Source organism: Coregonus lavaretus, assembly GCF_964263955.1.
Source record: "Coregonus lavaretus genome assembly, chromosome: 6".
Taxonomy (NCBI): Eukaryota; Metazoa; Chordata; class Actinopteri; order Salmoniformes; family Salmonidae; genus Coregonus; species Coregonus lavaretus.
Genome location: NC_139993.1, coordinates 32,645,845 through 32,673,411, shown reverse-complemented (window position 1 = coordinate 32,673,411; position 27,567 = coordinate 32,645,845). Strand labels below are relative to the sequence as shown.

The following is a 27,567-nucleotide window of genomic DNA, read 5'->3' as shown; positions in this document are numbered from 1 at the left end:
ACTTATGCACGTGACAGTGGTCCTCTGTAGCTCAATTGGTAGAGCATGGCGCTTGTAACGCCAGGGTAGTGGGTTCGATCCCCGGGACCACCCATACGTAAAAATGTATGCACACATGACTGTAAGTCACTTTGGATAAAAGCGTCTGCTAAATGGCATATTATTATATTATATTATTACAATAAAAACTTGAAACTTGCAACTTGTGCCATTCAGGATATTCAGTAATACCGCCACTGAACACAAGGGGCGCTGTTTTCATACGAAGGTTATCAATGTTAACAAGTACATGTGAAATCCCATTGCGAATGCTACCTAAATCTTAATGAACGCATGCTAACATTTTATACAGTCTCTGAGATAAAGTATTTGCAGGACAGACATCCCAGCTCATAAAGTTATACAAGTAACTAAAAAATGCTACTCACAGTTTGCTGCATGCAAAATATTAGACAGCAAGGCTCTTGATCCAGGAGGGGATTCTGTTACCAATAGGAGCTTGACTGCAAGAAGCTAACCACTTATCTAGATAACTAGCTACTAAGTTAGCAAAGCAAATGCACAACTGCAGAGCATTTAGCACATTTTAGACAGTTCATAGTTATAAGATATCTAGCTGGCGAACATTTAGTTGGAATTCCATGATGTAACTAGATCACCTGGTGTGTGCTTCTTCTTCTTCTTCTTTTTCTTGTTTAGGATTTGGTTGGCGGATGGCATTACATTTTTAGGGGCATACACTGCCACCTACCGTACTGGTGTGTGAGGCCATTCACTACCTACCTACATTAAATTATTGATATGGTAATACAAAACTGGGAAAAAGGAAAAGGAAAATTGCCCTGTCAACTATTAACCCTCTCTAATAAATCCACCACCCATTCCACTATTTAACCATATCTAATCCTACTCCAGACCAACGGTCTGAAAGGACAGTACACTACCACTCAACACCCCCTGTAACCGTTCTGAAGTAAATCCTCGCAATCCCAAGTACGCTGCCGCTGCCACCACAACCTCTATTTTCTGTGACTTCCGATGCCTTTCTGCAGTAAAATTGACAACAATGGCTATGAATGCTAAAAAGCCCACCTTACTGAAGCACATATTCTTCCCATCACTCTCTCTTGATCTCTGCCTATCCACAGGAATCCTCTCAGTATCCCTCACCCTGTACTCATCTTCCTCAACCACTCTCTTCACGCTTCGGCATACAACACTTTATGTACTACTCTAACCCTGGAAACCTCAACCTTCCTTTCTCCCACCACCATGCTTCACTGTGGGGATGGTGTTCTCAGGGTGATGAGAGGTGTTGGGTTTGCGCCAGACATAGCGTTTTCCTTGATGGCCAAAAAGCTCAATTTTAGTCTCATCTGACCAGAGTACCTTCTTCCATATGTTTGGGGAGTCTCCCACATGCCTTTTGGCAAACACCAAATGTGTTTGCTTATTTTTTTCTTTAAGCAGTGGCTTTTTTCTGGCCACTCTTCCATAAAGCCCAGCTCTGTGGAGTGTACAGCTTAAAGTGGTCCTATGGACAGATACTCCAATCTCCGTTGTGGAGCTTTGCAGCTCCTTCAGGGTTACCTTTGGTCTCTTTGTTGCCTCTCTGATTAATGCCCTCCTTGAGTTTTGGTGGGCGGCTCTCTCTTGGCAGGTTTGTTGTGGCGCCATTTTCTTTCAATTTTTTATAATGGATTTCATGGTTCTCCGTGTCATTTAAATTGATTTTTATTTGGATTTCATTTAATGGACATACACAAAATAGTCCAAATTGGTGAAGTGAAATGAAAAAAAAAACTTGTTTCCAAAAATTGCAATAGCTTGCACTTCTTCAGATACAGTATGCAATTAAAAACTGTTTTGAAGAAGGTGGTGGGGATAGGCTCGAGAAGGCAAGTAGAAGGCTTAAGTTGTGATATCACTTTCCTGAGCATGTCTGTGTCAACCAGGGAAAGTAAATCCACAGTGCCTTTGCGTGGTAGGCTACTCATCAGGTCTTCCTTGACTGATACCCAGCCTAATGTTGGTTATCTTATCTCTGAAATATGCCGCAAACTCGTCACATTTAGATGTGGAGGAAGGTTCACATAGGTTTGAGGGGGTAGGATTTATCAGGCCATCAATGGTCAAGAAGAGCACTCTCTAATTATTCTGATTAATAGTGATCAAGTTAGAAAAATGAGCCCATCTGGCATTTGTAATTGCCTTGTTACAGTATATACAGTGCATTCGGAAAGTATTCAGACCCCTTGACTTTTTCCACATTTTGTTACGTTACAGCCTTATTCTAAAATGTATTCAGTTGTTTTTTTTCCTCATCAATCTACACACAATACCCCATAATGACAAAGCAAATATCTCATTTACATAAGTATTCAGACCCTTTACTCAGTACTTTGTTGAAGCACCTTTGGCAGCGATTACAGCCTCGAGTCTTCATGGGTATGACGCTACAAGCTTGGCACACCTGTATTTGGGGAGTTTCTCCCATTCTTCTCTGCAGATCCTCTCAAGCTCTGTCAGATTGGATGGGGAGTGTCGCTGCACAGCTATTTTCAGGTCTCTCCAGAGATGTTCGATCAGGTTCAAGTCTGGGCTCTGGCTGGGCCACTCAAGGGCATTCAGAGACAAATCCACTCCTATGTTGTCTTGGCTGTGTGCTTAGGGTCGTTGTCCTGTTGGAAGGTGAACCTTCGCCCCAGTCTGAGGTCCTGACAATGCTGGATCAGGTTTTCATCAAGGATCTCTCTGTACTTTGCTCCGTTCATCTTTCCCTCGATCCTGACTAGTCTCCCAGTCCCTGCCGCTGAAAAACATCCCCACAGCATGATGCTGCCACCACCATGCTTCACCGTAGAGATGGTGCCAGGTTTCCTCCAGACGCGACGCTTGGCATTCAGGCCAAAGTGTTCAATCTTGGTTTCATCAGACCAGAGAATCTTGTTTCTCATGGTCTGAGAGTTCTTTAGGTGCCTTTTGGCAAACTCTAAGTGGGCTGTCGTGCCTTTCACTGAGGAGTTTCTTCAGTCTGGCCACTCTGCCATAAAGGCCTGATTGTTGGAGTGCTGCAGAGATGGTTGTCCTTCTGGAAGGTTCTCCCATCTCCACAGAGGAACTCTGGAGCGCTGTCAGAGTGACCATCAGGTTCTTGGTCACCTCCCTGACCAAGGCCCTTCTCCCCCGATTGCTCAGTTTTGCCGGGCGGTCAGCTCTAGGAAGAGTCTTGGTGGATCCAAACCTCTTCCATTTAAGAATGATGGAGGCCACTGTGTTCTTGGGGACCTTCAATGCTGCAGACATTTTTTTGTAACCTTCCCCAGATCTGTGCCTCGACACAATCCTGTCTTGGAGCTCTACGGACAATTCCTTTGACCTCATGGCTTGGTTTCTGCTCTTACATGCATTGTCAACTGTGGGACCTTATATATACAGGTGTGTGCCTTTCCAAATCATGTCCAATCAATTGAATTTACCACAGGTGGACTCCAATCAAGTTGTAGAAACATCTCAAGGATGATCAATGGAAACAGGATGCACCTGAGCTCAATTTCGAGTCTCATAGAAAAGGGTCTGAATACTTATGTAAATAAGGTATTTCTGTTAGTTTTTTTATATACATTTGCAAACATTTCTAAAAACCTGTTTTCGCTTTGTCATTATGGGGTATTGTTTGTAGATTGATGAGGAAAAATAATAATTGTATCCATTTTAGAATAAGGCTGTCACGTAACAAAATGTGGAAAAAGTCAAGGTCTGAATACTTTCCAAATGCACTGTATGCCAAGTTGCTCTCTCAGAATAACATAATGGACCTGCAACTTTGACTTTCTCCACTTCCGCTCTGCCTTTCTGCAATTTATCTTTAATTGATTCGTTTCCTCAGTCATCCAAGGTGCTCTCCGTTTGGATGTGGCCTTTTTCAACTTTACTGGAGCTATGGCATCAATGGTTGTCCCTTGGAAAAATTGTCCTTAATTTGCTATAAAAATGATCAACTAAATCATCACAAGAGGAAGGCAGAATAGGTGATGGAGTATTGTTCATACACTCAATAAAATCTGTAGCAACTTTAGAGGTAAGATAGCGTTTCTTACCAACAAGGTAGTAAAAAATACACAGTGGTGATCAAATAAAGCAACATCAACAATAGAGGACGTGTCAATAGAAAGCCCCTTGGTAATAACCAGGTCCAGAGTATGGCTGCGGTTATGGGTGAGCCCAGTAACATGTTAGATAAAGTCCATAGAGCTCAAAAGATTCATAAATTCATTGGCCTTGGAGTCAGTCTCTTTGTCAACATGAATATTAAAATCACCCAAAACAATGATTTTATCATAGTTCTCAAGGACAATAGACAATAGATCAGATAAATCAGTAAAGAAAGTGGGGCAGTGCTTTGGTGGCCTATACAGGGTTATGGCCAGCACTGGTGGCTGACATTTAAACAGTATAGCATGATGTTCAAAAGACCCAGTGTCGCCAAACGAAATATCCTTACAGCTGAGAGCATGAGTAAAAATAGAGGCTGTCCCCCAACCCTTTTCCCCTTTTCTGATAGAGTATGAAAAGCTGTAGTCCGGGGGGGAGGCTTCAATAAGAGCGGCACTACAGTCTGATGACAGCCATGTTTCAGTGAGAAACATGCAATCAACTTTGCGCTCGGTAATGAGGTCATTCACAAGAAAGGTTTTACTAGTGTTTGCTCTAACATTTAAAAGTGCCATATTCAATGAGTGTGGGCCACTCTGCCCCTAAGGCCTCTGCCTCAAGGTAAGCAATGGAATAACAACACAATTATTAATGTTACAACCACATCTCCACTCTAACAGAATGGTAGGAGATGACAGTTTGTATAAACTCACTAGAAGGCGGAGTTAAAGGAACATAATTAGGTTATTCACAATACTCATAGTGCCAGGAGTTTATATGCTTTCCAAGTTCTCTGTTGCTTATTCTGACAGGGAGAACTGGCTCACTATCAGACCCTGTCCGTCAGTCTCTTAACTAATGAACTACTGAACCACACAACTACTGACCACAACCACACAACTACTGAACACACAATTACTGACCACACAAATACTGATCACACAACTAATGACCACACAAATACTGACCACAACTACTGACAGCATCTACTGACCACTACTGACCACAACTGCTGACCACAACCACAACTTCTGACCACAACTACTGACCACACAACTACTGAACCACACAACTACAAGGACAGGTCTGAGTAGCTGGTGAGGTTGTGTCTCTCTCTGGCGTGAGGTAAGCTTGGCTTATATGGCTTATATACATAGTTTGAGCTTTGTCGAGTAAAGCTTAAACTATGTATTTAGATTGTAGTTAGGTATTGTAGGTAGTTATCGTGGGTTGTTGTATGTAATTATTGTAGGTAAGTATTGTATTCGGCTGAGCCCGGTGAAGCACGAAGCTAGCTAACCCACTACCTGGACTAGCTAGCAGGTAGCTACTGGTAACTATTAGCAACTGTGGATAGTTGTTTCACGCCTGAGAGTACCTGTAATTACGCCAGCTAGCTGCCTACAATAATTACATACAATAATGCCTACCATTCAGCTGTTTTTCTAACCTCATTGTCTGAAGCGTTAACGTAAGGTAGTAAGTGGCTACTGTGCTCTAAATGTAGCTGGCTTGTTGCTACCTGGATAGCTACTAAACAATAGCTGGAACGACCTAGCGAACAGACGCGAACTGGCTGAGTCAATTCAGTGGCTAGCTTTGCACTTGGCTAGCTAACAGTGGCTGCTAGGGGTAAGTTATAACCTACATTTGTGTTTTGTTTTTACATACTGGTAGCCAGAGTCGTTCAAGGGAATTCGGGACATGGGTGACTAGTTAACGTTAGCTTGGCTCTCTCTGTGTGTTCGTGCCGTGGGAGGAGGGGTTTCTTCGTTGGCAGAAAGCAATGGCTAGCTAGTATGCTAACTATTCTAGCTAACTAACTGGCTGAATAAGTTGACGACGGACTCGCTCAAGCTGTCGGGACTAACCCACAACGTTAGACACGGACACGAATGATCTGCTTGGCGTGTTGACACACTGGTGCTTTGTTGTGGCTGAGTATTGGTGCTAAACTGTGTTGTTGGAGTCCGGCATGCTAGTTGGCTGTGGCGTCATATGACTAGGTGCCCTGGACGGTTTTCACGGAAGAATACTGTACCAAGTTAGCTAGCTGAATAAACTAAGTTAGTCTATTCCTAGAAAACATTGAACCGCTGTAGTTTACAACAATTATAGTTTCTGAGGTGGAAGTTGGGAGAGTTATATTTGGGTGTTTCAGTGAAACGTAAGTGAGGGAGGCCCCGTTCTCTCGCTTTCCCAGATGTTTAGTTCATTTCATTCCGATCTCCTTTGCATTATTGTAGCCATTTTCTGTAGCCTGTCAACTATGCCTCTGTCTATCCCTGTTCTCTCCTCTCCGCACAGGCTATACAAACGCCTCACACCGCGTGGCTGCTGCCTCTCTAACCTGGTGGTCCCTGCACGCACGACCCACGTGGAGTTCCAGGTCTCCGGCAGCCTCTGGAACTGCCGTTCTGCGGCCAACAAGGCAGAGTTAATCTCAGCCTATGCTACCCTCCAGTCCCTCGACTTCTTGGCGCTGACGGAAACATGGATTACCACTGAAAACACTGCTACTCCTACTGCTCTCTCCTCGTCTGACCATGTGTTCTGGCATACCCCGAGAGCATCTGGTCAGCGGGGTGGTGGCACAGGAATCCTCATCTCTCCCAAGTGGACATTCTCTCTTTTTCCCCTGACCCATCTGTCTATCTCCTCATTTGAATTCCATGCTGTCACAGTCACTAGCCCATTCAAGCTTAACATCCTTGTCATTTATCGCCCTCCAGGTTCCCTTGGAGAGTTCATCAATGAGCTTGACGCCTTGATAAGTTCCTTTCCTGAGGATGGCTCACCCCTCACAGTTCTGGGTGACTTCAAACTCCCTACGTCTACCTTTGACTCATTTCTCTCTGCCTCCTTCTTTCCACTCCTCTCCTCTTTTGACCTCACCCTCTCACCGTCCCCCCCCTACTCACAAGGCAGGCAATACGCTTGACCTCATCTTTATTAGATGATGTTCTTCTACTAATCTCACTGCAACTCCCCTCCATGTCTCCGACCACTACTTTGTATCCTTTTCTCTCTCGCTCTCCTCCAACACTACTCACTCTGCCCCTACTCAGATGGTAATACGCCGTCGCAACCTTCGCTCTCTCTCTCCCGCTACTCTCTCCTCTTCCATTCTATCATCTCTTCCCTCTGCTCAATCCTTCTCCCTCCAATCTCCTGATTCTGCCTCCTCAGCCCTCATCTCCTCCCTTTCTGCATCCTTTGACTCTCTATGTCCCCTATCCTCCCGGCTGGCTCGGTCCTCCCCTCCTGCTCCGTGGCTTGACGACTCATTGCGAGCTCACAGAACAGGGCTCCGGGCAGCCGAGCGGAAATGGAGGAAAACTAGACTCCCTGTGGATCTGGCATCTTTTCACTCCCTCCTCTCTACATTTTCTTCATCTGATTCTGCTGCTAAAGCCACTTTCTACCACTCTAAATTCCAAGCATCTGCCTCTAACCCTAGGAAGCTCTTTGCCACCTTCTCCTCCCTGCTGAATCCCCCCCCCCCCCCCCCCCCCCCCAATCCCTCTCTGTGGAAGACTTCGTCAACCATTTTGAAAAGAAGGTTGACGACATCCAATCCTCGTTTGTTAAGTCAAATGACACTGCTGGTCCTGCTCACACTGCCCTACCCTATGCTTTGACTTCTTTCTCCCCTCTCTCTCCAGATGAAATCTTGCGACTTGTGACGGCCGGCCGCCCAACAACCTGCCCGCTTGACCCTATCCCCTCCTCTCTTCTCCAGACCATCTCCGGTGACCTTCTCCCTTACCTCACCTCACTCATCAACTCATCCTTGACCGCTGGCTATGTCCCTTCCATCTTCAAGAGAGCGAGAGTTGCACCCCTTCTCAAAAAACCAACACTCCCTCTGATGTCAACAACTACAGACCAGTATCCCTTCTTTCTTTTCTCTCCAAAACTCTTGAGCGTGCCGTCTTTAGCCAACTCTCTTGCTATCGCTCTCAGAATGACGTTCTTGATCCAAACCAGTCAGGTTTCAAGACTGGTCATTCAACTGAGACTGCTCTTCTCTGTGTCACGGAGGCTCTCCGCACTGCTAAAGCTAACTCTCTTTCCTCTGCTCTTGTCCTTCTAGACCTGTCTGCTGCCTTTGATACTCTCCGAATTGGGCATCTCCGGCGCAGCTCACTCTTGGATTGCGTCCTACCTGACCGGTCGCTCCTACCAAGTGGCGTGGCGAGAATCTGTCTCCGCACCACGTGCTCTCACCACTGGTGTCCCCCAGGGCTCAGTTCTAGGCCCTCTCCTATTCTCGCTATACACCAAGTCACTTGGCTCTGTCATATCCTCACATGGCCTCTCCTATCATTGCTACGCAGACGACACACAACTAATCTTCTCCTTTCCCCCTTCTGATAACCAGGTGGCGAATCGCATCTTTGCATGTCTGGCAGACATATCAGTGTGGATGACGGATCACCACCTCAAGCTGAACCTCGGCAAGACGGAGCTGCTCTTCCTCCCGGGGAAGGACTGCCCGTTCCATGATCTCGCCATCACGGTTGACAACTCCGTTGTGTCCTCCTCCCAGAGTGCGAAGAGCCTTGGCGTGACCCTGGACCCTTCTCCGCTAACATCAAGGCGGTGACCCGATCCTGTAGGTTCATGCTCTACAACATTCTGAGAGTACGACCCTGCCTTACACAGGAAGCGGCACAGGTCCTAATCCAGGCACTTGTCATCTCCCGTCTGGATTACTGCAACTCGCTGTTGGCTGGGCTCCCTGCCTGTGCCATTAAACCCCTACAACTCATCCAGAATGCCGCAGCCCGTCTGGTGTTCAACCTTCCTAAGTTCTCTCACGTCACCCCGCTCCTCCGCACACTCCACTGGCTTCCAGTTGAAGCTCGCATCTGCTACAAGACCATGGTGCTTGCCTACGGAGCTGTGAGGGGAACGGCACCTCCGTACCTTCAGGCTCTGATCAGTCCCTACACCCAAACGAGGGCATTGCGTTCATCCACCTCTGGCCTGCTGGCCCCCCTACCTCTGCGGAAGCACAGTTCCCGCTCAGCCCAGTCAAAACTGTTCGCTGCTCTGGCACCCCAATGGTGGAACAAGCTCCCTCACGACGCCAGGACAGCGGAGTCACTCACCACCTTCCGGAGACACTTGAAACCCCACCTCTTTAAGGAATACATGGGATAGGATAAAGTAATCCTTCTACCCCCCCTTACCCCCCCCCCCCCCCCCAAAAAAAAAAAAACATATTGTAAAGTGGTTATCCCACTGGCTATAAGGTGAATGCACCAATTTGTAAGTCGCTCTGGATAAGAGCGTCTGCTAAATGACGTAAATGTAAATGTAAACTACTGACCATAACCACACAACTACTGACCACATCCATACTGTAGGGCCCAAAGAACCTGCAACACAACCACATAACTACTGACCACAACTATTGACATAAACACATTTAGCATCTCCTGGCTTCCACATGTAGCCTACAAGCCACTGATGCTGACCTTTAGAACATCTACATTTTAAAAAGTCTAATAGATCCATGTAATATAGCCTACACCTTCACAATAAATCCATTATTTATTTTAGACAGGTCTAAAGAAGCATGATATGAAGAAAATGTAGTCTATTTCAGAAGAACAGAATTGCATACTCTCAGTTGTCCTTATGTTAAGTCCTGATGTGGCTATGCCAAATGGCTGTGGGCTACACTAGTTCATTTAGCAGACAAGGTTTGCTTAGAATTCCGTGGCATTATTTTATATTATTTATAGTATGAAGAATACAATTGAACAAAGCAGAATAAAATAGAAAGGATATTTTCTCCAAAGGATTTGAGGGAGTGCGCACATGTGGCTATTCTTTGTTGAGTGGTTAACAAATAAATAGGTCCTCCTATATGCTTAATTTAGAGTTATTCATGTAACTTTAGTTGTTCTACAAACGTTGGGCTATATGTTTAGATTTGTAATACATTGTAAGGCTGCATGATGCAACTCTAAAAGTCACTTGAAAGGCTTGAGCTCTGCTTTGTTTTTTTTTGCGCAGGCTGTACACACTTAGTCAGTCTCTCATTCACAATTTGAGAAGCACTTGATAATGCCTCGATTTCACAATTTGAGAAGCACTTGATAATGCCTCGAATTTCCCGGTGGCATCCCCTTTGTGTGGCCATAATGCACCCCAAAAATATCAATGCCTTTTGTAGCCCTTCTCTGTAAATGCTGCCTGCTCCGAAGCAACTCTCATCTCACTCACACGGCTCTCCATCATGTGATCGTGTCTTTCTTACAGGCTACAAGTGAAGACAGACACATCAGGGACTCAACTGCGTGCTGCCTTATCCAATTCCGAGGTGCATATTGAAGATATTGGAAGAACTGTCCACTTTTACTTTTCGTCAGCCAACAAGATGAGTAGGCCTAACGAACAGCAAAAGCACTAGCCTATGTCAATCTACTATCCCCCATAGTAAAACAGTTGACCTATTCTATTCTGTGCAATAAATAAATATTCCAAACATAGTCTGGGACAGTTGTGGGATGCGATAGATCCCAAATTAATACAACCACTAGCATCAAAAAAACATTTTTATGCAATGAGGCTGATGCAACAGATCAGAACATTTAGCTTTAAATGTTGATAAACTATTAGGCTATTTCTTCACTTCATAAGCTGCACACGACAGGAAAACACCATTATCAAAAGTGACCGCAAATGCGATTATGCATGTAATGATTTATTATAAAGGTGAATTGTTATGGTGAAAATGATCTTCCCCAAACTTCAACTCACACCCTGCTTATGTATGCCAGTTAGGCTCTACACCCCTTGTAAAGCAGGTTAATGTGCTTAATTTTAAGAAGTTATTTGGCCACTTTAGTTTTGATACAAACCTTATTAAAACATATAGGCCTATGGCTAGGCTACATGAGGTGTGCCCCTATTATTCGAAAAAGTCACACAAAAAAGGCATTGTTTCTTATGCTGGGCATCTTTCACAAGTGATAATATATAATTCACAAGTGATAGGCTAATATTGTCACCCATCAGATTATTCTCGCTTTGGATAAAAGCGTCTGCTAAATGGCATATTATTATTGTTATTATTATTATTATATACTAAATAATATACAGTGGGGAGAACAAGTATTTGATACACTGCCGATTTTGCAGGTTTTCCTACTTACAAAGCATGTAGAGGTCTGTAATTTTTATCATAGGTACACTTCAACTGTGAGAGACGGAATCTAAAACAAAAATCCAGAAAATCACATTGTATGATTTTTAAGTAATTAATTTGCATTTTATTGCATGACATAAGTATTTGATCACCTACCAACCAGTAAGAATTACGGCTCTCACAGACCTGTTAGTTTTTCTTTAAGAAGCACTCCTGTTCTCCACTCATTACCTGTATTAACTGCACCTGTTTGAACTCGTTACCTGTATAAAAGACACCTGTCCACACACTCAATCAAACAGACTCCAACCTCTTCACAATGGCCAAGACCAGAGAGCTGTGTAAGGACATCAGGGATAAAATTGTAGACCTGCACAAGGCTGGGATGGGCTACAGGACAATAGGCAAGCAGCTTGGTGAGAAGGCAACAACTGTTGGTGCAATTATTAGAAAATGGAAGAAGTTCAAGATGGCGATCAATCACCCTCGGTCTGGGGCTCCATGCAAGATCTCACCTCGTGGGGCATCAATGATCATGAGGAAGGTGAGGGATCAGCCCAGAACTACACGGCAGGACCTGGTCAATGACCTGAAGAGAGCTGGGACCACAGTCTCAAAGAAAACCATTAGTAACACACTACGCCGTCATGGATTAAAATCCTGCAGCGCACGCACGGTCCCCCTGCTCAAGCCAGTGCATGTCCAGGCCCGTCTGAAGTTTGCCAATGACCATCTGGATGATCCAGAGGAGGAATGGGAGAAGGTCATGTGGTCTGATGATACAAAAATAGAGCTTTTTGGTCTAAACTCCACTCGCCGTGTTTGGAGGAAGAAGAAGGATGAGTACAACCCCAAGAACACCATCCCAACCGTGAAGCATGGAGGTGGAAACATCATTCTTTGGGGATGCTTTTCTGCAAAGGGGACAGGACGACTGCACCGTATTGAGGGGAGGATGGATGTATGCGAGATCTTGGCCAAGAACCTCCTTCCCTCAGTAAGAGCATTGAAGATGGGTCGTGGCTGGGTCTTCCAGCATGACAACGACCTGAAACACACAGCCAGGGCAACTAAGGAGTGGCTCCGTAAGAAGCATCTCAAGGTCCTGGAGTGGCCTAGCCAGTCTCCAGACCTGAACCCAACAGAAAATCTTTGGAGGGAGCTGAAAGTCCGTATTGCCCAGCGACAGCCCCGAAACCTGAAGGATCTGGAGAAGGTCTGTATGGAGGAGTGGGCCAAAATCCCTGCTGCAGTGTGTGCAAACCTGGTCAAGACCTACAGGAAACGTATGATCTCTGTAATTGCAAACAAAGGTTTCTGTACCAAATATTAAGTTCTGCTTTTCTGATGTATCAAATACTTATGTCATGCAATAAAATGCAAATTAATTACTTAAAAATCATACAATGTGAAAGCTGATCCTCCTCTTTTCAGTAGAGGCCCTCACTCTGAACGCAGCTACCACTTCATTAAAGCCGTTAGATGCAGTTTATCATAGCGCACTGCGCTTTATTACGGGCGACAATTTTAGTACTCATCACTGCATTCTCTACCAGAAAGTTGGTTGGCCCTCTTTGATGTCACGTCGGTTGATATTTTGCTATGTTTTCATTTATAAAGCCCTTTCACAAAAAGTCCCACTGTACCTAACACCATTACTAAACTTTAGACATGAGTTAACACACCCGATCTCAGGGATGGCTAACTCTGCAAATTCCTTTGGTCTCTACTGAGTTAGGTAAATCAGCTTTTAGTTTTCTGTCACCTTATTTGTGGAACAATCTTCAAAATGTTATTTCATTTGATGTTTTGGTGCCTCTCGGGCAATTCAGAAAGCTGATTGACGACCTTATTACTGATTAATGTATGTTTTTTATGACTGTGTTTTTCTTTCTTTCTGCTTGCATTTTGTATTTATGTGAGTATTTTCTGTAATTTATGTAATTCAGGGCGCATCTGTAAAAGAGACCTTGGTCTCAATATGACTCCCTGATAAAATAAAGGTTAAATAAATATTTAAAGCCTATATAAAGTGTAAAAACCTACCAATAGCCTTGGCTCACGTGAGCACAAACTTCCCCCATGCTGGTAGAAATACAGTACGTCATTTGCAACTGTGTCACAACTGTGTCACAACTGAAACTTGCAACTTGCCAACTCCTACCAGGGTCACCCAGCGACCTTGTCCCTGGCACACTTCATCTAAATACATGGAAGCTTATCCAAGATGTGTGCCAAGCCTGGTGGCAGAGGCCTTTAAGCTTTCTCAATATCCATCTCCTCATGTCCAATTCACAGAGAACCATATCATAATATTACACATCATTCACCATGTGTCACCATGTATGATATCAATTCGAAACACAAAGACTCAGTAGCAAGGACAGTGGGTCTGCCTAACCTATTCATTTGACATTTTGCTTTCATCTTGTTGTATATGGGCGATATGTTCAAGAACCCATTTCAATTATATATTTTCATTACACAAAATCACTGTAATTTGATGATGACATACATACAGAGACAGTATAATCATATAAGTTACCTTTAGAATGATACTCAAATACATTCAAATAATATAGGCTACATTTACATGCAAACTTCAAAATGTGTTGATATTCTTTGTTAGAGTAGGTTACTTAATTTTCTGCTCTCAACGTTTTAATAAAGTACAAGGAAATGTTCCTTATAATAACATCCAGTCGGTGGGCTGGAACTGCACGCGCTTTAAATGGACGTGAAACGTGTGCAAAAGGGAAAAGTCTAAACGGGATCATTGGGACGTCCCAACTCTGATGTCACCCTTTTGAAGTTGACATTTCAACCAGTTAAGGTAAGGGTTAAGGTTAGGGTTATGGTTAGGGTAGGGGTTAAGGGTCAGGGTTTAGGGGTATGGATGTCCCAAGGATCCCAAATAGCACTACCCGTCGTAAATATGCACGTCTTTACGAAACGCCGACGTTGATTGGAGCCGTTGGGTGTTCTGGGGACAGTGATTGGACACAAATCTGAGGTATGAACACGAGTGCGTACGTCTGCGTGACGCAAGTCACAGTTGGCTACAAATTGAGTGCTCGCGCGTCTTTATCAATGAAGTAGTAAAGACAGCTGGGCTACAACACAACACCAGAGAAAATAGAATAATACCGAAACTTGAACTTCTCCCTACCTCATATTATTTGGATTGTATTTGTTATTCACTGTGAGTGTCACTTCAGCTGGGACTTGGAGCAGAAATCAGAAAAACCGACTCAAAATGAAATGCGTTATAGGAATTGGCGGGTAAGTTATTAGTTGTCGTTAAAAATTGTTTATTATATAATACACGTATATTTTGATTAGTAGACATTTATGAACTCATTAGTTGACATCAAAAGTCTAAACAATAACACATGCAATGTTACTTACTTAGCATGCTAGTTGGCAAGGGGGTTAGCTACCTCTCAAAGTAGATTTTCTCGTCAGCTAAGTTTTTTTATTTTTATTAAAAAATAGGTAAGAATCCAGGCAACTTTAGGCTAATTGTATTAACGCCATGTATTGTACTAACGTTAAGTAGTTAACCGGAGACTTGGTTGTAGCAAATCCCTTGGCACGTTTGTATGTTGTCATAGTCGGGCGGGAGATTTAAAATTCCAGCGCGGACTTTCACATTGAACATTGGAGGGAGTCTTTTTGAAATTTGCAAACGTGAGAGTCATACGCCTTGCTGGCAACTTGCATTCTAAATGTTTATTAAGCTGGCAAAAAGAAATAGTCATGCTATGTATATAATGTAACATTTTACTTGGCTGAATATCAGGCTAGATACCGCTAGATGTGGGACAGGCAACGTTTCGAGTTGTTTTCGAAGCTAACTTCTGACTAAATTCAGAGATACACTTACCTAGCTAGTTATACCATTATTTTTTTTGTTTGATTGCCAACTTATTCAGAGTAGCTAACATTAGCTAGCTAAAATAGCAAGGTAATCAATGTGCCCAGTTCTGCCACAATGGCTAGGTTACTAGCTAGCTATGATGGGAACCTCAAAATTCTGCATGTAATGTTGACTGCTATTTAAGTAACTTACTGTAACAATACCTCCAAGGTATACTGATGAGTGTTGTATAGACTGCTCAGACGTTCAATGCACGGACGCCTTGCTAAATCGCATGTCATGTTTATCTATTTTCAGTGTGACCAATGGTGGGAAAACCACATTGACAAATAGGCTGATCAAGTCACTACCTAACTGTTGTGTGGTGCATCAAGATGACTTTTTCAAGGTAAACTTAGTTTTCTGCTACAACATATGTTGCTATACAGTGATGTATTTGCATGACCTTGCTAAGGGAAGGGCAAATATCCAAAACACTCACAACATTAACCAATAGCCATGATGTATGCCATCTACGTCACCTGTCCATAACTTTTTATTAGGTCTGCATAGTATGCTGTAAATTAACCTAGCACTGACATGATGCATAGCCTTAGACTCCTCCCTCAGTCTTATCTTTGACACACTCCTTGCTTATTGCCTTCCTAATTTCTTGAATTACAAACTATGTATGCATTGAACTGTACATAATCATAACTTCTGATTAACTCACTGCTCTATGCTTTGTTTCCAGTGTTTTATTGATGACTCACTGTATGCAAAGCTACTGGTTATATATGGTTTCTCAATGCTATTTTGCATGTTATTATCCCCTGCATGCTTTGGCTGGGTGTGCCCGGCTTGCCGTGTTCAGCATGTAATAAGATCTGCCCGTATACATATCAGCCTGCAGTTGCAGCAATGTTTTATTGGTGACTGTTATTTCAGAAACCTGATCAGATAGAAGTCGGGGAGGACGGCTTTAGACAGTGGGATGGTAAGCCTGGATTTCGCTGTAGGAGACGCATAACTGATCATTGTACTTGTCCCTTAGGGTAACAAAGCATCCCTCAAAATTGCATATTTGATAGTACATGCATGAATAGTAATACTACACTAGAGCACAATTCCCATTAAACAAGACTGAACACATTTCTTCATCCAGGTGTGTCCCTTTTTTGCTAAACTTATTTCCCCTCTGCCTTTCTCTGTTCTATGCAGTGATCACAGCGTTGGACATGGAGTCCATGGTGAACACGATTCGAGGCTGGACTGAGAACCCAGTGAAGTTTGCCCACTCCCACGGTGTCAACGTGTCCCCTTCCACAGAGGTTGCCGACCCAGAGCAGCAGATCCACATTCTGATCGTGGAGGGCTTCCTTCTGTACAACTACAAGTGAGTTCAACTGCTAACTGGAAATGTACTAGCTAACGTGAGTAATCAGCTGGTTTGTGCAACGTGTAAAAATAATTTGGGCCATGGTGTATTCAAATTGCTTGCAAGCATTAGTTGTCATAGGAATAGGGGACAAGCTGTCTCAAATTTGGATTCGAAGAGTTGTATGACAAATATTTGGACTAGTGTCCGTTCAAGTGACATGTGGGCTGTGCTGGCAGCTAGTTAGAGCATGCTTTTCTCACTAATACACAGGGCTGTGTTTACACAGGCAGCCCAATTCTGATCTTTTGCCAGTAATTGGTCTTTTGACCGATCTGATATTTTGCCAATATTTGGGTTAAGTTCAGAATTGGGCTGCCTTTGTAAACTGCTGTAGAGGCTGGTCCTGCAGTGCAGGTAAGGGTGTCAACTGAATGAGGCACTCGGTGCTGTTGGATGATGTGTTCTCCAGAAGTGTGCGATCTCCATTATGGGGCTCCAGAATGCAGATGGACTTCTGAGAACCTCAGAATTGTACATTGGTGTAGAACTAGAAGTTACCTTGTTCTGTCATGTTTCCCCAGGCCCCTGATGGACGTGTACAACAAGTGCTACTACATCTCCATTCCATACGAAGAGTGCAAAAGGAGGAGAAGGTGGGAATGGGGAGACTTCAGATCACTAACATTCATATGTAGCTATAGTATGGTGGTCGTTCTGTCTGAAAAGAAATGACAAATCTCCTTTTATTTTAAATTGAAAGTTGTGCTAAATTCATATTTTTGTTTCCTTTTTAGTACAAGACAATACACCGTCCCTGACCCCCCTGGCCTGTTTGAAGGCCATGTGTGGCCCATGTACTTGAAGCACAGGAATGAGATGGTTGAGAGCTGTTTAGACATTGGTATTTACACGTTTGGCTCCTTTTTCATTTGTCAGTGAGAGTTATTGAATTTCAGCTATGCAATTAGGTTTCTGTAGCCATTTTGGTGGTACTAGCTAGTAGCTACGACTTCTCTTTGGCAAATGTCCTGATCGAGCTTTACATTTTGCTATAGCGTATCTGGATGGTTTGAAATCAAAGGAAGATCTCTACAGCCAGGTGTATGAGGACATCCAGAATACACTGTTGAATCGTTTATAGGTAAGAGGTGACAATGGTGTGTTTTGACTTATGTCCTCTAACAGTGTTGACGCTAAATTGAGTGTGGTTATCTAACTTTACCTTTTCTGTTTTATACAGCAGGAACTCAATCTCCAAACCTGTATAGACCTGTAAATAGCACCAAGACTGAAGATGTCGTTTTTTTTAAATTAAAGCATTCTTTTTTAAAATTGTATTCCTTATTCTGTTGATAGTATTGAAGGAATGTTAACTTATGTTTTACAGAATAATCATTTCTGTTTGTTTTCTTATCTAATCTCTTGTTACTCCATTACTTCTGTTAATTAAACCACTGCCTAGTATCAGAGGTAGAGGGTTTACTCTTACAAAAATCTGCCCATGAAAATATTTTTGTATGGAGGCCACAAAAAAATAGGGTTTGCTAAATCTCCAAATAAGGCTTATTTGATCAATTAGAAGTTTCATGGTTAGTTGTTTTGAATGCACTGATATGTGGACACATGGCATTTTGTTAGCTTTGAGAAAAACAAATCTTTAAATCGGAGTTGTGCCTGTACATCTGCCCTCTCATTGGCTAGAATGGTCCCACCTGAACTGGCTGTGTCTTCCATCGTTGAGGATATGTATTTACTTTGTTAGTCAAGTGACCACTCTATTCTATCTTATGAATATAATACATGTTTGCTAGTATGTACTTGCCTGCGTTTGGCAGGTAAATTGTCCATCTCAAATTAAATTGGGTTGTTGCTATTCTGAGACTTTTCAATGTTACTCCTGTGTCCTGTCTTTATTTACATTTCTCAAATGAAGTGAGGTACATGGGGTATGAATAAACAGATTCAAGCCAGTCTGTGTACACTCACAAAGCTGTCCTAGGGTTGACACAAAACAAAGGAGTGTTAATCTGTTTTAGGCTTGTGAATGTGCATACAGTAATATATATACTTCCACATTAATTGATTGAACTCGTACAAAGCCAGCTTGATAGAACACTGGTATATTTGCCATTGGGAGAAAAAATACCGGTATGATGTGGTAAACTGATTCTATGGTTCATGTGGAAGTTAAAACGCCGTCCTTGTTTACATTGTTTATCACACCATTAGATTCACTATAAAGGCATAGTATAGTATGACCTATTGCTTTTCTAATGAAATGTGCATGTTGGTGTGTCTGTCCCTAAGGATGTTGCTCAACTGTCATTTGGTCGAGCTGCAGAGCCTTAGTAAGTGAAAATTGAAGTGGTGTTGGCAGGCGACTGGAGTAACCCCTGTACTTCCCTACTGGAAATACTGAGGGTTGAGGAGAGCGGAAGAGCTCAACTTCTCAAACTTCATGTGTGGGTGTTGTTGATCTGGAGAAAGGTTTTGACAAGATGATCAGCTCACTCATCTCCCTCTCACTTTGAGGCCAATGTGTTTGTCAAGTTTCAATCCTAATAGTATTATAACAAATGCCCAATAAATGCCAATTTCAGGTGCTTTGTTGGTGGGGCCTACCAGTTCCCTGGCATAAGCATTGGAGGCTGTGGATTTGTGTTGTATGTCCTCCATATTAGTATGTGCCAACTGTCTTGCAGCAGTGTTGTGTAACCTGGAGACAATGGCGTGATAGCAGTGACAGGTGTACGGTGTGTCATTGTGTGAACTGGACTCAACACCAAACATGGACCCTGCTAAGCTCTTTCTACTAAACTAGACCAACGGTCTTAGATCTCATAGATCCAAATCAACTTGTTGCTATTTGATAAAGTTTTTATGTTTCTGTAAGCTCACTTTAATGACTGCAGATTTTCTAACCAATGCAAACTGACTGAAGGTGGAAATATACAAATGCCATGGTACATAAACCAGCTCTAATCATCAGCTTTTCCTTACAATACACACACACATCCTACTGAAACTATTCCTGAATTATTGAAAACTGCTTTACAGTCTAGGCCTATATTGAATGTTAACCTGCGCAAAAACAAATCCTGCCTAGACATTTTCCTGGAAGAACAACCTCCTTTTCGAAGGGAAACGTGTGGATAAACTCTGTCGTACATCCATCAATCTATGCGTTGCTGAAAAGTATCTACAGTTACACTGACCTACCAAGTCAAAGAGCAGTAAGTGCTCATAGAGTGAAACAGAAAATGTACTTGTTTTAATTGTCCGGCCAAATGAATTGTAAGCAGATCATTGGAGGTGTGGTTATCTGTTGCTTACTATGAGGTTATTTTTTATTCATATTGACCATGACCTCTGACATAACCTTTGACCCTAGATGGCAGTTACTGCCTTCTTGCTTGGTACATCCACTGGAATATGTTTCCATGCCGTTAAAAAAAAAAATACAACCTTGTGTTCAGAGATTTCTTCGTATGTGGCTGTCAGTCTCATAGTTTGATACTTCGTATCAGCAAAGAGCAATAAATAATACCAAGGTAAACTGTAATAACTGCAGCCCAAAGCTTGGTGAAACCAAGGTAAAAAAGCAGTAACTCACATGAGTGATTGCGGTTACTGCTTTTTTCCTTGGTTTCACTGTAACTTCTTCCTGTTACTGCAGACATGGCATTCTGTATTAAATCAAGGTGAAACTGCATGCCAACAGTTTGTAGTGTAATGTTTGGCATGGTTAGGCAATTGAAGCAACAACACAGACGTTGTAGTTTGGTTTTAATAATCATGTAACTGCCTGACTGATGGTGCACCTCTCTGGGAGTGTTGTACATTGTGTCTACAGTCTTTCTCTTATCTCTTAAGCTCCCTTTGTAACAAATGCTTCTATTTCTTTAATGACTGATCCTAATTTATGGCTTCTGAACTTGTCAACGATTATAACAGTCATTGCTATGCCACAGTGAAGTACCAAAAATGTTTCTGAACAAAATGCTACAACTGTACCTTGTTTGAAATAAATATAAACATATGGTTTACAGATGACAAGGGGAGTTATTTACACAAAATATTAGCTGGTGCAATGAACATAAAACATTGCAATATTTCAACTTATCAAAAATGAGAAGAAATTGTTCGAAAAATAAAATAATTTATGGTAGTCTAACACTTTACAACACAGAATAAAGTGGTAATAACATGGTAATAGTATGGTTTCTCATAGCAACTACTGGCATCTAACATAGTTACATCCCAGAGTTCTACCTGCAATGCTACCTATGACCTGTGCCCCATTGACCTTAAATAAATAAAAACCAATTGACAGGGGGGAAGGGCTGTGAGGAACCTGTAGGAGACCGATATAGTAACCACCCGTTGGCACACATTCAGTTGCAGCCAGCTAACCTTGTAATGGTTGCCCTCTGGAAGACAGACCCTCACATACAAATTGCTAAAAGGCTCCGAGTGCTTGTGGACATAGACAGGTTGAGTGTTTATATTTAGCTGGGATTCCTGCATTGTCAGGGGAGGAGATATAGTGCTTGTATAAAGATGGACACCCCCACCCTCTAATCCACAGCATGACTGGCCTGTTGCCCATAGCTACCCTTCTGACTGACAGGCAGCTCCCTACCCTCAGCCTGGTCTCATAGACTAGACATAACATAGTGAATATAAATCCGGGACACTCAAATTACATTTACATTTTAGTAATTTAGCAGACGCTCTTATCCAGAGCGACTTACAGTTAGTGAGTGCATAATTTTTTTTCTTCATACTAGTATGATATGTTACGTTTGGTATGGTTACATAAGACACATGGTTACTTAAGGCAAAAATGAAATGGGCAGGGTGGATAGGTGGGCGTGTAACACGAATGTCTAGCAACCCTAAGGTTGCGAATCCGAATTTCATAATGGACAACTTTAGCATTTTAGCTAATTGACAACTTTTTAACTACTTACTACTTTATAGCTACTTTGCATGTTAGCTAACCCTTCTCCTAACCCTTTTAGCTAACCCTAACCTTAACCCTTTAACCTAACTCCTAAACTTAACCCTAACCCCTAGCCTAGCTAATGTTAGCCAGCTACCTAACGTTAGCCACCTAGCCAGAATTCGTAACATATCATGTTTTGCAAATTAGTAAAATGTTGCATGTTTTGCAAATTCGTAACATATTGTACGTTTAGCAAATTCGTTACATATAATACGAATTGTAATCCGTAACATATAGGAAAAGGGTGTTGGACATCCACAAATTAGTACAGTACATACCATAAGAAACGTAACATATCATACTAAATGGAGTGTTCTGGATAAGAAACGTAACATATCATACTAAATGGAGTGTTCTGGATTTACGTACAGAATAATAGGAAATGCTCTGAGACCAGGTTGCAGCCAACCTTGCTTCTCCTCCAGCCACAGTACACAATGCATCAGAGGGGGACAAATCAGGGGAACGGTGAGGCCTCCTCTGTCAATCATGTGCTCTTATGAATCCACTTTACACCCTCTCAATCACATATGTAATGAGTGGAAACAGAATGACGCACAATAAACCTTGTGCCTTCCCACAGAAACCTACTGTCGCTATCCTCTGTTACCTTGCAACATATAATGGCTGGACAACTGTTACGTATGAGTTGCATTAGCACAGAACTGAGCTGTATATTTACTTTATTAAACCCGATGCATATATTATAATCGTATACCACAGAAGTGGTCGTGGAGCCGTTTTATGCACAGTATATGCAATAGCTTACATAATATTTTCATCTTACTATTCATAACATACAGGCATTCGTACTGTATTGTATACTGCCATCGGACAGTGATAATTAGAGCTCTTCAGTTGCAGACTATTCTAAGACTCCTGCACTGTAACAGATCTGACGTGAAGGCTTCGTGGAACATATCTGACCAGGACGGTAACAGATCTGACCTGTTAGATATCAGATCTCTGAGGAAGGAAAAGTTCACACTGTTTGACAGCAGCCAAGACTTCCATAATGATATATGTCAAATCATCATAAACCATTAAGTGAGATACAGATCAGTTTCTTACATAACTATAGAATTCATGTCTGGGTAATACTGGCAAAAAGCCATGTCTCTAAAACCTAAAAGAGACGATTGGTCATTGTGTTGGTATTGGTTTGCATTGGCATTATCATTCAAAATTGATGTATTGTAAAACTTTAATCCTCCCCTGAAAATGTAGATAAATAATTATCTTGCCATTTATATTTGGCAGCTTATTAGAGTGAGACACTACAAAAAGCTAGGCTATTTCTATTTCATAAGGGCAACATTGGAACCAAGTTTTGTCATTTATGGTTTGTATGCATGTTTGTTCTTCACTGCAGATGTTATGGTTATAAAATAAACCCTAATTTAGATGTCAACCTTGCCATCTATCATGGTGCTCTTGAAGTAAATTAAGTGTACAGCGATATCATCTTTGTGTCCCATTATGGCATCTGTGAGCACATGGGCTGCGCCATTGAGGCAATCTCCATTTTGAAGTAGTACATTTTCCGCTTCTACTACATCTATGAGTTGGCAAACAAACTGAAAGTGTGCATACTGCCACCTAGTGTTTGCTCACAAATATAATTAATTGGCTGATCCCTCCTGACAACCCGGATGGAATAATGTGATCTTTCCTCAACACATAGGAAGTCCCACCCAGTTGACAACTTTAAAATGGTGGAAGCCTTCAGTGGCAATCAATGTCCATGCCAAAACGGGTTTTATCCATCTAGAGTCCTCTATCTAACTCTATGACTTCAGCCTTGCATGGAACAATACAGGGGTAAACAAAATGTATGCACTCACTAACTGTAAGTCGCTCTGGATAAGAGCGTCTGCTAAATGACTAAAAATGTAAATGTAAACTGGACTACAGGTCGTATGGCAGGCATTTTGTAGTTTTACTTAACCGAGTCAGGTGCACTGCGTTTCTTCCAGTAAATAAATAGGCTACCTTCCCTAGAGGTCACTGCCATCATGTGGTAAGGTTTTCGTGGTGGTAATTGAGAGATTTAAAGAGAGTCATAGAGAAACAGAACTCGATAACCCCTATTATTATCCCTCAGCTGTATGGTATGCACGACTGTATTTCAGAGAAGTAGTGTGAGGTAACACAAAGCCCACTGTGTGATTTTACCGTGTGGCATTTACCGTTAAAATAAACAGTGTGAATGGATCTCAAAGAGCCATGCAGTGGCAGCGCGCGTCACCTGCCTGTGTGCTTATTTACATGATGCAAATAGCGCCTACTATGACACATTTTCTATTCAGGTATTATGAAGGTTTTCAATTTAATCCACGTATACAACCTATTGCTTATGATGGCGATCAGTCAGTTGTGACAGAAGTTCCCAATTAATGCCTAAAGGTGTGTCATGACATTTGACCAAAAATGTATCAAAGTTGAATGACCAATCAGGGACACATACGTTTTTGACTAAAATCACTTAATTTACTTTTAGATATCTTGCCTTTTCAGTACAAAATCTCAACGTGCTCTGAGAAAGGGCTACCTACCAACTATGGGCAAAATGTACTTATACTGAACAAATAGTTCTATAGCCCACCCGACGGTTAAATTAAACATGATATTTGTAAAATAAGCCCTTGCTCCTGTCTGTGCAAGCGTAGACAAACGAATTCTATGAAAGTGAGTGGCTATATTTCCACTTTCCAAGTCGTTCACCTGACTTTCATTGTGGAGATTTGGTGCGCAACCGCATGAGGGAATCAAGTGTGTGTACAAAACATCACCCGTATCCCAGCATCACTTAGACTACATTTTCACAGAAGTGTCAAATTTACGCAGTTAATGTCCCAGAGTTTGGTATAGTTCAGATAATTTTAGCCATGGAGAAGTTTTATTTCTACCTTTCTGCCTGCTTTATGTTCTGGTTCGTTTAATCACTGGACAGCTCCATTTACGCACGCGTATGGGGTCATTGGAGACACATAATCCAATGGGAGAACGACGGTCGGGTGTGTAGATTACTCAGCACGGGGTCTGAATATCACGCACCGGCACAGACGAGGAGACTACCTGTTCAGCTCTACCTGACCACCAAGAGGGATTTCAACAGACATCACCCACCTTCTGCAACAAATAGATCCTCTAGAACTAGAACATTGGTTCTGGAGGAGAGCATTCGATCGAAACCCAGCATATTCTGAATGCACTGCGCGCAGTGAGTCAGACGTCTCGGTTCTGGGCTCTTCGCCATTGGCCGCGACTGCACGAGCGCAGCCAGAAATCAACCGCACGTCACATCCCCGAGGGATACGGAGCCGGTGGCGGAATACCCAGGAGCGCGTCCGCCTCCCCAAGGAGGCACCGGCTCGACTTCCAACGGTACTGGTCTCGGGGCTCTCCAGGAGTTCTCAGGCAGTGGGATCCCGAAGGGGAGGACGAAACCCTGCTCGGGATGATGTCAGCCTGCCGGTTCGGCGACAGGTCTCTGCGTCACGGGTTAGGAGCAAGGAGATTACACATGGTCGCGGCACAAACCAGGCGCGACACGAGAAACCAGAAGCATCAACCCAGGCACCCACATCTGGGTACGTGAATAATACAGAGGGTGCAAACACTAGACAACGCGCCCCGCGCACTGCCAAAGCAGTGGATTCCATTTCCTCATCCAGACGCATTCCAGCTCCAGAATCAAATGCATCTCCAACTGCTCTGAGTGCGCTTTCTGACAATGGCGTGGACTCACTCACAGCCCCAGCAATCACTCGCTCGCAGCCCCAGCAATCACTCGCTCGCAGCCCCAGCAATCAAGGACGGTTGAAAGTAATAATATGATAGCTGACCCAAACAAAAAACACCAAAATGCAGTTTTCTATAACATGTACCCGTCAGGCGGGAGAACCACAGCACCTGTGCGTCATCCACCGAGAACAGGCTATGGCACCAGATTATTTCATAACGGTAAAGTAGAAGGTGATGTGACAATATACCTTATAGAGTATTTGCTTTGCATTATGCAGACATATATTTACATCCAGATAAAAGTACAGTATATTACAAACAATTTATAAAACTCTCACACATCCTTGTAAATCATACAACTAACATGGATGGCTTGTGATTCCTCTTCCCCCAGTCTCCCAGACCTTGTTCCTGACCTCTACTATATCCAAGCTGCTTATTATATCCAACTTGTACAGATGTATGCCCTGAGATGTGCTAGAGAGGAAAACTGTCTGTCATGGTAGGAGTTCATGTTTTATGATTGATTATGCATATCCGTGTAAGATCAATTGCGCTAAAACATTTATCTTGACATCATCTATGGGTTATATCACAAATGACATCTACAGTTATTTGATTGATTAGGTAGAAATCAGACAGGTTTTATGGACCAGACTTCTTTGGCACTGGCCCGTTTGGGAGTAACAGTATGGTGACAGAGCGTCATACAACCTGGCAGCCAACCTAGATTTTCTCTCTCTGCTCTGCCAAGTAAAATAAACTCCAAATGAAAGGCTGTGGATTCCTGAGGTGAATGTCAAACTGTCCAAAGTACACCTCAAGCCTCCTCCTCAGTGTATTCTAAAGTATAATAGGTGAACCAATATTAACTTGTTATTATGTTGCTATTAAGTTGTCATTAATGATCATTCAAATGACGTTCCATGCACTTATCAGTCATAATTGGGGTCAGGAGTATTTTCTGACCAAGAAAGTTATGGTCAGGTCACATTGTCAGGAGAAACTCCTGGTCTTAGTCACTATGTAAAGTACATTATTTTGATTGCTCTCCCCCAAGGTCAGCATATTGACCAGGTGTCAGAGACTACAGGACTCTGCTGAGGTTTCCCCAAAGGGTGAAGAACCAGGGGACAGCTGACTTCCTCCCAGTCAAACCCAGACACCAGTGGGAATGGCACAGCTGCCACCAGCACTACCACAGCATGGTGGCCTTCAGTAACTATGACCTGCTGGATGTCATCACGGGCAGGAAGGTGGCAGAGGGACACAAGGCCAGCTTCTGTCTGGAGGACACCAGCTGTGACCCAAGAGTATGCAGACGCTTCGCTTGCACAGCACACACACAGGTTCTGATAGTTTAATCGATCAGTCAACCAATCAATCAGTTTTTTATGTGTTTTTAATCACTTTTACATGTGTTTGGTACAGGGATTGGGTCCTGGTTGCTATGACACCTACAATGCCAACATTGACTGCCAGTGGATTGACATCACGGACGTGCCAATGGGAAACTATATCATTTTTTAAATTTCTCCAAAGCATATTGCAAAACTAGCAACGTGTCATTGACCTATCTTGTCTCATGATGTCATACATCATGTGATGGTGAACCCAGTGCAGGAGTCAGATTTCTCAAACAACATAGTGAGGTGTGAAATCAGGTACACAGGAACCTATGTCCACACCAGGAACTGTAGGATCACTGGGTAAGTCATAGAGACTTTCTGTATATAATTTATGTACACATTAGATTTATTGTACTGTGAAATATGTGTTTGTTTATCATTGGTTTATGTCATTGATTCCACAGGAGTTAATCCTAAATTGCTCTGGTGGAGTGGTGTCACGACTTCCTCCGAGGCTGCCTCCTCTCCTTGTTCGGGCAGGCTTCGGCGTTCGTCGTCACCGATCTTCTAGCCACTGCCGCTCCATATCTCATCATTCCATTTATTATTGTCTTGTTTATTACACACACCTGGTTCATATCCCCTCATCAGTACCTGTATAAGTGTTCCCTCTGCCCCGTTGTCCCTCTGCCCCGTTCCGCTGGTGTACAGCTATCTTTAAGTCATACCACTCCACCAGAGCAATTTAGGATTAACTCCTGTGGAATCAATGACATAAACCAATGATAAACAAACACATAGAAGGATAGAAGGATTACTTTATCCAACACTGGAGTGTTGCTTTAGCAGTATGCTTAGGGTCATTGTCCTGCTGGAAGGTGAACCTCCGTCCCAGTCTCACAT

General features: G+C 42.8%; 2 protein-coding genes across 3 annotated transcripts; both read left to right on the top strand.

Annotated features, from left to right (window-relative positions):
* The first annotated feature begins 14,371 nt into the window (after positions 1-14,371).
* LOC311131416 (nicotinamide riboside kinase 2-like) lies at positions 14,372-18,454 on the top strand. 2 transcript variants are annotated; one of them, XM_084164386.1, is made up of 8 exons: positions 14,372-14,602; positions 15,498-15,588; positions 16,128-16,176; positions 16,401-16,575; positions 17,142-17,213; positions 17,355-17,461; positions 17,616-17,701; positions 17,801-18,454. In XM_084164386.1, exons 1-7 carry the CDS (start codon positions 14,577-14,579, stop codon positions 17,699-17,701), a joined length of 606 nt encoding a protein of 201 aa, XP_084020512.1. In that variant the 5' UTR covers positions 14,372-14,576; the 3' UTR covers positions 17,801-18,454. The 2 variants fall into 2 exon arrangements, with proteins under 2 accessions (XP_084020512.1, XP_084020513.1); XM_084164387.1 differs by lacking the exon at positions 16,128-16,176 and having other exon boundaries at positions 14,413-14,602.
* Positions 18,455-23,927: 5,473 nt separating this feature from the next.
* loxl5a (lysyl oxidase-like 5a) lies at positions 23,928-27,135 on the top strand (the record flags this gene model as incomplete). Its single annotated transcript, XM_084163850.1, is given in 9 exon segments — positions 23,928-23,937; positions 24,932-25,002; positions 25,004-25,161; positions 25,710-25,817; positions 26,376-26,385; positions 26,389-26,664; positions 26,747-26,833; positions 26,915-27,024; positions 27,129-27,135. Coding segments are annotated over 9 exon segments (837 nt in total).
* Positions 27,136-27,567: the final 432 nt, after the last annotated feature.

Excerpts from the sequence above, each read along its gene's own strand:
- LOC311131416 (XM_084164386.1), top strand. The coding sequence starts at position 14,577 with ATGAAATGCGTTATAGGAATTGGCGG. Across the intron at positions 17,214-17,354 it reads GAGTGCAAAAGGAGGAGAAG|TACAAGACAATACACCGTCC; the intron begins GTGGGAATGGGG and ends TTTCCTTTTTAG. Across the intron at positions 17,462-17,615 it reads TGAGAGCTGTTTAGACATTG|CGTATCTGGATGGTTTGAAA; the intron begins GTATTTACACGT and ends ATTTTGCTATAG.